Raw genomic sequence first — 11,413 nt, 5'->3', positions numbered from 1 at the left:
GAAAACTTGCATTGGAGTTTTAACAACATCAAGAAATAAATGATGAGAAACACATTTGTGTCTCTATTTTCTCACTCTGATCAACACACAAACTGACAACAATTTCATTATTGCCATTTTCATAATCATGTTTATTCATGTTTATTCATACATTTTCAATTTTTCACATTACCATGATCAGATCCTATTATAAATATCCATCCACCATAGTAATCGCTTATTTTCGTTGTGTCTCAATACATGTGATGGCTGCTTGATGTCAGCAGCCTAAGAGGAAAAATGAAACTCTTCCAAACATTGGTTAGTGCTATAAAATAGTTTTATTTCAAACAAGGAAGTTTGACACCAGTCCATTCTGGCAGCATGCAGACTACAGATTAATAATCAGAAAGCTTCATATGTACTTCTGTGACTTCTTTGTCAAGTTGAGAAATTACAGTCAGGACGTAACAGGGAATGTATCCAACTGTTAGCTCTCACTTAACATTAAACGACAAATGCATCTTAGCTTCTTAATAACCATGAAATTCTAATCATACTTCAGTTGATTCTTCAGTATGTGCTATATTTCAGGATGATTTGATCATTTGCAGCAGGAATGTAACATCCAATACCTGTGAACAAGACCCACAGAATATTATGACAGTGTAAGTTGTATTGTATGTAAAATGTGAGTGAATTTATTAGCTTGGCTGACTCACCAACATCAGGTATGATGATGCTGTTGTTTGGTTTCTTGACCAGCAGTTGCCAGTAGGTTCGCTCTTCGGCACTTCCAGCCAAACCATTGACACTCTGCAGGAAGGGGCCGTAGTTTGGATCCTCTGTGTAGGTAAAGCTGTCAAAACAACACAGGAGGACTTCTTGAAGGATTAAGATAAGGCCATTTATTTTTAAAACAGTGCTGTCCACCTCTAATACAAGGACGGTTCATGTGTTGGTACCACCCTTTTCAAAGCAGCGTTACAAAGTGCTTTATGAACCATGAAAAAAAAAAAATAAACGAAAGAGAAAACTATACTACATATAATCCAGCGCAGGGAACATTCCCCTACAAGTTCAAATAATACTGTAAAGTTATAATCTGATGTTCAAAGAACATTTTAAGGATATGTATCTTTTCTAATCAAGCTGATGCAAGGTAAAAAAAATTAACTAAGACACAATGTTTGAGCTGTAACATTCAGAGGATGTTTGAAGGATGTTGTCAGGGCGACAGATTATGTTATACAACAAGAAAGAAAGAAAGTTATTCAACCAACATTCACATTATGCTTCCAAGATGTTATTGAAGCCTCAGGTGACACAATTTTTTAAAAAAATCAAACGAATTCTGTATTGTGATGTATTACCAAAGGTGGAATGTTCTGCCTGCAACATGCTGAGGATGTTTTAGGAATGTTGTAAGTGAAGGAAAAATTACTCTCTTTGCCCTCATTGGGGTACTTCCTTGTAGCTGTTATATGTAGACCCTATGAGTCACCTCAAATCATTCTATAGGTTGATCCTTGTTCCTATTCTGCTTCTCCCAAACTGAGGCTGGGATTAATTCAGGCCCTCTCTGTACTTGATGTGGCCCTGAGAAAGGCAGATGCTGCGAAGAGACATGTTGTACTAAAAACATGACTTGGATATGATTAGATATTGTCTAGTTGACGTTCTTTATATCAGTAAACCTTATTCTCAACATAAGCCATCTCAGTTTCCAGAGTGTCTCTGAATCTGTCTCCTCGTTCGTCTCTCGACATCGCAGAATTCTCTAACACTGTTACAGAACGTTGTTCTGGAAAACATTCCCCAATGTTTCATAATGTTGTATGACATTCTCAATGGGACATTCCAAAAACTTTTTAAGAATGTTGGGGATAATTGGTCTAACAGTGTTGCCACTGAGCATTTTTACAATGTCTGTAGACGTCCCATCGTCAAGAGGAACATGCTTGGAATTACAAGAGAATCCCCTAAGAACAAGAGCATCAAACTCATAAAATCTCAGAAGGATCTATTTTCAATCAGTGAAACCTGAGAGGTGTTGTTCTGTAGCAGATAAAGGTGTGAACAGTAGAAAGGCAGTTTCTGTATTCTGTTATGGGATAAAAGTGTGGATTAGTTTTAATGGTCAGAAAAATACAGAGATGATCTCATTGTGACATCCTGAAATAGCGTTGCTTAACTGGAAAAACCATGACTGTGCAAGATTAGTTAACGGACAATAAAAGAACAGATTCACACCCAAAAACATGAGGCATCAGTCTGAATCACACCTTCATAGAACTCGACAAAATGTGTTTCGCCTTTTAAAATAGACGATTGTCGAAAAGAAAAGAAGCAGTTGATATGATGGGTTTACCCGAAGCCTTGGTTAGACGCTTGCAGTCTGGTCAGTCCACCCAGCAGGATCCCTCTGAAAACCACAAATGTGCTGTAGGTCTGGTTGGGAGGGTTTGTGACAGAGTTTGCTACCAGGACAGTGATGGGAGTATTGCCGAAGCCTGAGAAAAAGAGGCCATTGTTAGAAAAGAAGATAGGACAATATGCACTGTTATAGACAGAAGACTCATCGAGGGCTGATCCTCCTCCTCACCAGACCTGAGTGACATTTCAAGATGGAAACTTTGAAGGAAAAATTACTCTTTCCCCTTTCTAAGGTCATAATGGCCTTCAGAGAGGCAGACCCTTCACGAGATTAGATATTGTCTATTCTGATGTGACTAATCAGACTAGTCTCCATATTGGTCTGTAATCTGACCTTCTTCCAACTACAATATCTACCCAAAGATCAGACTGAGTCCTCAGAACTGATGCTGGCATTGCTTACATGTACTGCTGCTCTGTTGGTGTCACGTCTCCTGATCAGTAAACTTTACTCACAACTTAAGACATCTGAGTCTCCAGTGTCTCTCTGTGTCTGCCTACTCATCCTCTCTCAACCTCGCTGAAATTCCACAACAAAAACAAGAAAATAATATCATTACATCTCTGTGCTTTGGCTACAATTCTTACTTTGGCCACAATATAAGAAAAAAAAGAGTTGAAATTCACTTTTTGCTGGAATCACAGATATCAGTAGCAGGGCTGCAGTGAGGAGAGCAGTGGCCTTCATAATTTACTGTTGGACACCAGAATGCACCTGAACAGGAAACACACAGACATGAACACACATATACACAAGGAAACATCATCTTCAAATCATTATCTTTGAAGAAAATGCTGGAAAAGGTTGGTTTTCATGGTTTTCATCAGTAGATGAGTGTCTTAAATACTTTAGGCAGTATTGTTGCTGAACAGCCAGTACAGTCATTTTGTCTTTTATTTTCATTGCCAAAGATTTACCTGTTACTTTTAAAATCCAGGTACTATCAACATTATCCATTTATCCAGTATCATCTGTCTGTAACCATTTGCAGCACTTTTAGCTGAAGTCAACATCTTAAACAATGTGTTACTTTCAACTCTTTAACAATATTTAAAAACTTTTTGCTAAATATCTAATCTCTTACTCTGAGGTAATGATTTGTAATTTTTAGTCAACTATGTGGTTATTTGTTACTTTTAGTTAAATTCAATCTTCTATTTTCACTTAACTATTTACAGTTTTGTCTTCCAACCTGTATCAGACGTGTAGGACTGCAGGAGCTGGTCAGGTAGTTTTGAACTGATGATCCTTCCTCTTCGAGTTGCTTCAGGTTCTGTTGGAAGAACTCCATGTCAGCTCCTTTTATAACTCTCCTCCACCCACCACATGACACTGAAGCAACAAATCATCATGTTGCTGAAAGAAAACTCCTCTTTAATATCAGTAAATCAGGTCATAAAGAAAGACTTTTTACAAGAGAAAGGAATGAGGAACTTGAATTTTAGGACATTGCCACATAGACGATTTGAATGGGTGTGTCTTCTAGGGACACTGCACTGGCGAAACACCTACAGTCAACAAAACAGGTCTGAGAGGATGACTACTGTCTATCTCTTCCTTGGGCAACAATAACACAATAGCTTCAGACACTTCCCTTGGCAAGTTTTACATTTTTCAAGAACACTCACATAAATAACAGCCATCATGTTAATGTGTGAGCCAAACAATCACAAGACTGATCACCTGGAATGAGAAAAAAGCAAGGATAAGTCAAACATGTTTAAATGTAATCTTGCTTATGGCCACTAAAGTTGGACAGAATGAACAGTGGTGCTTTTTTGTTGTGTTCCTTTGTGCCTGACGATCTTATTTCTAACTTCTTTTTTTTTTAAATCTGGTCTTCAGCAAGTGAAGCATCTGATCAGTAAAACTGTTAATAGCTGACAGACTTGGCTTGTCAGTCCTATTTTGCAACAGTTTGTCTTTTAGAAGACAAGTTATTTAGAAATAGGCCTAAGAAATCTGATGAAGAAGTTTCAAAAGCAGAATTAAGTTCAGTCAAACATGCACATGTGCTCACCTCATCTTGCCCATGCATTTCAAAAGACAAATCCTCCACAAGCTGAAATGTCTGATCGAACATTACGACATCAAAGTTTTAGTTAACTTGATTATCATCAGTGTACTTATGAGTACAAACACAATATTTTTAACCCTCTGAACCATCGAAAAATCTATTAAGAAAAAAAAATTACACAATTTATCAGAGCCAGAAACCATTAAAACAGAAATAAATATCAGATTTTTGAAAACTTAGCAGTCCATGAATGTGCAATGTGTAATGTATGGTTCTGTCCAAAAAAAGTCAATCAAAGCATAAAATCATAATCATTTTGTTATACAGGTCTCATTTAAAGTAAAAGCTAAAGGAACCCTTTTGTACCAGATCCTGTAGAAAATGAAAAATTCTGTTCTTCTCAGCGCTATGGTTAAGTCATGACTGAGTTGGCTGCAATTAACGCCATGTGACAACAATTCAAAGACATTTAGGTTGAACTGCAGGCTGTGTTCACACAAAGCAAAGAAGAGACGGGTGTGGAAACAAATTATAGAGACTGAGAGGAAAATTCAACATACAAACAGAATGGTTCAAAAACAGTAGACAGAGGAGAAAACTGTCTGCCAGTTGTTTTAAGATACATTCAGCATGGTGAATATCTAATATCTAGACGGTGTGTAGATGGGTGTGAAAAATGCAGAGTTTGTAGTGGTTGTAAATATGCAAGTAGTTAAATATCTATTGCATGTGGAGCCTAGCTTTTGTCCAGCATTGGTACTATATTTGGGCACTTAACAATAATAAAAAAAGGTATTTAATTTTCTTTTTTTGTTCTGTTTTTATGATTTATGGTATTATAACTTTGTTATACTGAACCACATACATTTCTAAGTTGTCACTACTTCAGGCCATGGTTGATCTGTTTCTATACAGGTGCAGGATTTTATATTTTTGTCTCACAACCAGTAGTCTTAAAAATATGATTATGGTATTCAGATTGTGCTCATACACACTTGGATACAGAGCTTTCAATCAGCCACACTGTAGTAGCATTTAGCATGTTTTAACTCACTCCAAGAGAGGGTCTTTCTAAAACGATTTGTTTCTGTAAAATAGGCTAATTTTTAAACTAATCGAGTGTCTCTTTAACTTGCACAACAGAGAGATTCTGATGTTATCTGTAGCTACAAATCCTAAACCAATGCTACTTGGATTATGCGAATAACTTTATATTGCATATACACCACCATTCAAAAGTTTGGGGTTACTTAGAAATGTGATTATTTTTGAGAGAAAAGCAATTTTTTGAAATGAAGATACCATTAAATGAATGATAAATCCAGTCTAGGCATTGTTAATGTGGCAAATGACTATTCTAGCTGGAAACAACTGATTTTTAATGGAATATCTACATAGAGGTACAGAGGAACATTTCCAGCAACCATCACTCCTGTGTTCTAATGATACATTGTGTTAGCTAATGGTGTTGAAAGGCTCATTGATGATTAGAAAATCATTGTGCAGTTATGTTACCACATGAAGAAAAGCGTGAGTTTTCATGGAAAACATAAAATTGTCTGTGTGACCCCAAACTTTTGAACGGTAGTGTATATACAGTAGTTTTGAAACATAAAACTCTAGGTAGCAAAAATGACAGTCCCTGCAGTGTCACACCTTTTCTTGTTTGTATGACTTATTTTTCCTAATGTTCTAATGTCTTAATGTTGGACACTGGCTGCCTGCTGCTGTCTGGAGGTTGGTGAACTGTGTAAAGGGAAAAAAATGCTCTGAGCAGGTAAAGCTCAGATGCAACTAATAATGTTGGTGGTTTTCCAGTGAATCAACATGCATCCTGCCAGAGCTGCGAAACTGGTTGTACGTATTGTTTGCAATTTCACTTGTCTTTTGTAAAAAAAAGCCTGCTGGACAAATCTGGAGATTTTTTTCACATGTTGCGCATCATCTCCACAAGAGGGAGACATACTACAAAAAAAACATTTTTCATGTTTCTATATTTCCACTGATGAGATGCAAAATTTAACCTCCTTCTTTTCAAATCTGCATAGAGTTTGAACACCCAATTAACGGCTGAATTACGATTAAAGGTGGAGTTGAAGGCATGTGGCTCCAGCTGTTCTCAGGAAGCTCACTGGAGCAAAATGAGTGCAGCTTTGAGTTTCATTCAGCCCAAACTGTGTTGTTTTCCTTGATGTGTAGGCAACACGACAATGCCTTTTTGAATCAACAGCAAAAACACTTCCATTCCAGTGCCTCAGGATAAACTCTGCATAGCTGTGTTTGTCCATTAGAACTCAGAATGTAATTAAATATCCTTGCATTTCCAGTTTGCGGCTCAGTGAGGTTCAGGGAGTTTACTTTGGCTATGGATACACGATCCCCTTCACTTGAGGCCTTACATGATCTCAGCCTGGTGACAAACTTCCGTCACTGAGATCTACAACTGGTGAATTTCTTTGAGCACATTGTCAGTGGAACAGAAACAGAGTAATGAAGTAAACGATTTTTGTTCTAATTTTATGTTTTGTCAGAGCTTTGTTTGCTCTCTGGAAGATGAAAATTCCAACCAATCAACTTTTCATGTCATCAGCATTTACTGTCCATATATAATCAGGGAAATTACACAGGTCAATACCTAGTTGGTCATGTGGCCTGCAGAAAGAAATCTGCAGAGATGTTCACTCAAGGAAATAATGTCGAGATGGAATGAGCGAGTTTACAAAAAGAGTTGGACAGAGAGAGACAAATAACTGAGGAGGACAAAGGTAAGGAAGAGAAGAACTTGAGGGGAATAATAATATTAACCACTTTATTTATCCATTTTAAAAGCAAGACACAGTGCTTTACAAAGACATAAAATTAAACTATACAATGTGTCAGTTGATCCAATTAAAAATAATACAGAAATAATAACAAAGGAGGCTAAAACAGAAATAGTTGATCTGCACTGTTTCCTAAAAAATGATGTTCTCTCAGTATGTTTACTCGCAATATATTTAGAAAGAAACTCATTTTTTTCCTGCATTACGTTTGTTTGTATCATATTTGTTTTGAATCAGCGTATCTTATTGTGCTTCCTAACTGTCATTTTTTTCAGCCAGCCAATTATATATTAGGTGGGGCGGGACTTGTTTCCCTGGTAACCCAGAAAATGGAGGGAAGCTTCCAACATGTTGGAAATGGTCCATATTTTAACGTAGAGCATGATGTTTCCCCCCTGAACCTGTCCAAGACGTTCTGGTGCCTAAACATAATTAAACAGTGAGTGAAAATGAAACTTAAGTCTAACGATAATAGTCCCACACAGGACACAAATCCCAGTTTTCCAGGTGAAAGTTCTGTGGGACCACCACTAATGCAACCTGCTAACAAGGACTTTATGGCTGCTTGAAAATGGAAACATTTCCTACAATTTTATATCTTACTTGGAGAAAGCACGTCTTTCAAAAAGTAACTGAGAATGCAGTTTAACTGTTCAGGTACATCATTTTAGGTAGACATGGTTGGGTCTCCCTGGTCTCTAGCCCATAATTCCAGGTCCTTGAATGAGGAATTACTAACAGACCTCTGTGAGAGGATGTCATCTGGGCTCTGCAGAGGTTAGCATGTTGGAGACATTGTGACCTAGAGCATGTCTAACATTTAATATGCAATATGTTCAGCTAAATAATAATAATAATGCATTTTATTTGTAATACACTTTTCATTTCAGCAACATCTCAAAGTGCTACATTAAAGGTATAAATGATAAAAACAAAACAAACAGGTAAAAGAAAAAAGAAAAAAATCAGTGACACGTTTAATTAAAGCTTTGTTTCAAAGAAAAGCCTTTAGGCCTTTTTAAAAAAGGTCCACTATCTGTGGAGCTCTCAGGTGGTCAGGGAGTGAGTTCCAGATGTGAAGGACGGCTGAGTGGAAGGCTCTGTCTCCCATGGTCCAGTGCTTGGTTCTGTGGGGACAAGAGGAGGTAACAAGTATTTCTTAATCTTTGACATAGTCCCGGGCATTGCCGTGAATGCACTGATGGGTGAGGAGAGCGATTTTGTGCTGGATTCTGAAGTAGACGGGGAGCCAGTGGAGTGAACGGAGGATGGGTGTGATGTGGTCTTGCTTCCACACTCTCATCAGGATCCTAGCAGCGCTGTTTTGAATGTATTGGAGCTTTTGCAGGCTCTTGCTAGGGATCCTGATGAGAAGAAGTGCGTTGCAGTAGTCCAGCCTGAAGGAGACAAAGGCGTGGATGAGTTTCTCTGCATCAGAAAGGGAGAGGGTGGGACGGAGTTTAGCAAAATTTTTGAGGTGGAAAAACACTGACTTGCACAGATGTTTGATGTGGTGGTTGAATGTCAGGTGAGGGTCCAGTCTCACACCAAGGTTGGTAACTGCTGATGACAGAGGAATGTCTTGTTCTTAAAAGGTGATGGTAGTTATGGAGGATGATTGGACCTGATGGGGGGTGCCGACGAGAATGGCTTCAGGTTTGGAGCTGTTTAGCTCGAGAAAGTATTGACTCATCCAGGAAAGAGTAAATAGTAAAGGGATGCTAGAATTGGCAAAATGTTTATTCATTCACTGGATTTTGTAAGCTGCAGCATGTTGGACCAGTTGACGTTTGGATAGAGATGTAACAACAGGTACAGACTGACTGTCAGCGGATGACAGCTCAAGTAGCACAAAGGTTTGTTCAAAAGTGACAGCACCTAAATAAAGGAAAGGATCAGAAGAATGGAAGAGAAGACGAGATAACAGGAAAAGAAACAGAATGGAACCAGAAATAGATAGCATCACAGGCGACCACACAGTAGCCAATGCATTAAGGTCCAGTTCAAGTTTTTTACTTCTTTCCTTCCCCCTAAAATTCTAACGACACAAAAACTTGACCTAAGTGCTGCCAAGAGCACACCAGAGCAAAATGCAACCCTGAGCTTAAAAGCCATATTAGCCAGTCTAGAAACTTTTACTGGTTCCAACATTAAGCCAATAATGGAGCACTGAGGAAGCAGGAGATCATGTGTGCACTGATTCTGTTTCCTCTGTTCCTCAGTATAGTGGACGACACCCGTTTGAGATGTTATCAGCTTCCTAACATGGAGCTCATTTGTTGTAAAGCTGTGTTTGATTTTTTTCTGTGCCAAGTAATTAAAACACACTTATCAGCACAAAAGGACTGTGGGTCTGTAACCAGCAATTATCTTGATTATCAACATAGACAATATATCTGACAGGGGTTTTCAAGGATTGTTCATTGAGGAAAATGTCAAATAGGTCCATTTTTAGTTCCTGAAGCACCAGTATCATATATGTGGATTACTGGCTGCATGGAGCTGTCACTTGTGGTGTGATTTATTTATTTTTAAACAGAAATCATTTTAAGCATTTGTTTTCAGAAGCAGAGCCTCCTGGAATGAAGCATCTTCAGAGATCTCCATCCAGAGATGCTTGTCCACTGACCTCATCATCCTGCATATTAATCAGTGTGTAAATATGCAGAATTAACCTTTAATACTGACAGCTATTTCTTACTGTCTCATTTATATCAGTGAGGGTGGTCCAATAAACAGAAACCCCTCACTGTATAGTTCAACCTTTATGAAGCTACGATTTATTGCATGATTGTATTTGCCTGCATGTTCACAATGCTTGAATTTGCTTCGTTTTTATCATTTCTCATTTCCAATTACTACTGATGGTCTGACTTGTATATAGAAAAACCAAAGTGCAGGAATGCCAGGGATGAGTGGTGGCCAGGCTGAGGCCTTCACTCACACTGGGGAGGAACAAATGTCTTTTTTCACAGTCAGTTACTGTAGCCCAAATAATCACTCACTCTTTTCATTTCCTTATGCAGAAGCAAAGTTACCATGTAGAAGAACATGAGAGTTCATATACAGTAAAACAAGCCTTTTATGTAACCTTTAGTTTCTTAAAATGTAAAAGGTAATTACAATTTCAGTTACATGAAATAAAAACATGCAAGACACTTCTGTCAAAAGTCCTTGTTGTGTTCAGAGGTAGTTGAGACATCACACTGTGTCCATCAGACTTTAGTTTCTTAGTTTTTCCTGAAAATTCTGGGTCAGTCTAACATTAACCAGCAATTTGTTTCCAGAACTGTTTTAAAGAACATTTCATCTTTACAGTCTTTTCACAGAAACCCACAGTTAAACCTAAATCAGACACACTTCATCTAATAGAAATATATCCATCCATCCATCTATCCATCCATCCATCCATCCATCCATCATCTATACACCGCTTAATCGTCATTAGGGTCACTGGGGGCTGGAGTCTATCCCAGCTGACTTAGAGTGAAGACAGGGTTCACCCTGGACAGGTCACCAGTCTATCACAGGACTACATATAGAGACAAACAATCACACTCACATTCACACCTACGGACAACTTTGAATCACCAATTTTTAACTTTTTAATTTTTTAACTGTGGGAGGAAGCTGGAGAACCCGGAGAAAACCCACACATGCACAGCGAGACCATGCAAACTCCATGCAGAAAGATCCCGGGAAGGCTGGGATGCAAACTGGGGATATTCTAGCTTCAAGGTGAAAGTGCTAACCACCAAGCCACTGTGCAGCCCATACACAAACATATTCTTTACAAAAAAAATAGATTCACTTTTCAATGGCAATAATACAAAATCCGTCAATCAGTGTAAATATTTTGTGGTTGGTCAGAACTACTTGGCTGTATGGGGTTGTCTGGGAGTTGGTTGAAAAATGGTTCCACAAAAAGTTCTGCCAGAAAAATTATATTTACTGGATGTAATTCCAGTTCTAAGAGTACTCTGCGTGGGCAGATCAGACTGGGGTCAGTGGTGATGGACACCACTCAGCTCCAGCGAAGAGGTTAGGTATGTATGCAAAAGCCTCAAGTATTTTTTAAAATTACAGAAAGCCCCATTTAAATCCAGAAAGATAGATATGGTTGTACAATTATCGGTCATTCCAGAATCGGAGGACATT

General features: G+C 38.2%; 1 protein-coding gene across 1 annotated transcript; it reads right to left on the bottom strand.

The window, feature by feature from the left end:
- Positions 1-301: 301 nt before the first annotated feature.
- Positions 302-3,851, bottom strand: LOC111581214 (transcobalamin-1-like). Its single transcript, XM_023289305.3, has 5 exons — positions 3,609-3,851; positions 3,043-3,130; positions 2,351-2,492; positions 702-838; positions 302-614 (listed from the first exon to the last, which is right to left on the bottom strand). Exons 2-5 carry the CDS (start codon positions 3,101-3,103, stop codon positions 553-555), a joined length of 402 nt encoding a protein of 133 aa, XP_023145073.1. The 5' UTR covers positions 3,104-3,130; positions 3,609-3,851; the 3' UTR covers positions 302-552.
- Positions 3,852-11,413: the final 7,562 nt, after the last annotated feature.

Source organism: Amphiprion ocellaris, chromosome 7 (genome assembly GCF_022539595.1).
Source record: "Amphiprion ocellaris isolate individual 3 ecotype Okinawa chromosome 7, ASM2253959v1, whole genome shotgun sequence".
Classification (NCBI taxonomy): Eukaryota; Metazoa; Chordata; class Actinopteri; family Pomacentridae; genus Amphiprion; species Amphiprion ocellaris.
The sequence above is the reverse complement of the archived record's forward strand: the minus strand, read 5'-3'. Positions and strand labels throughout refer to the sequence as shown.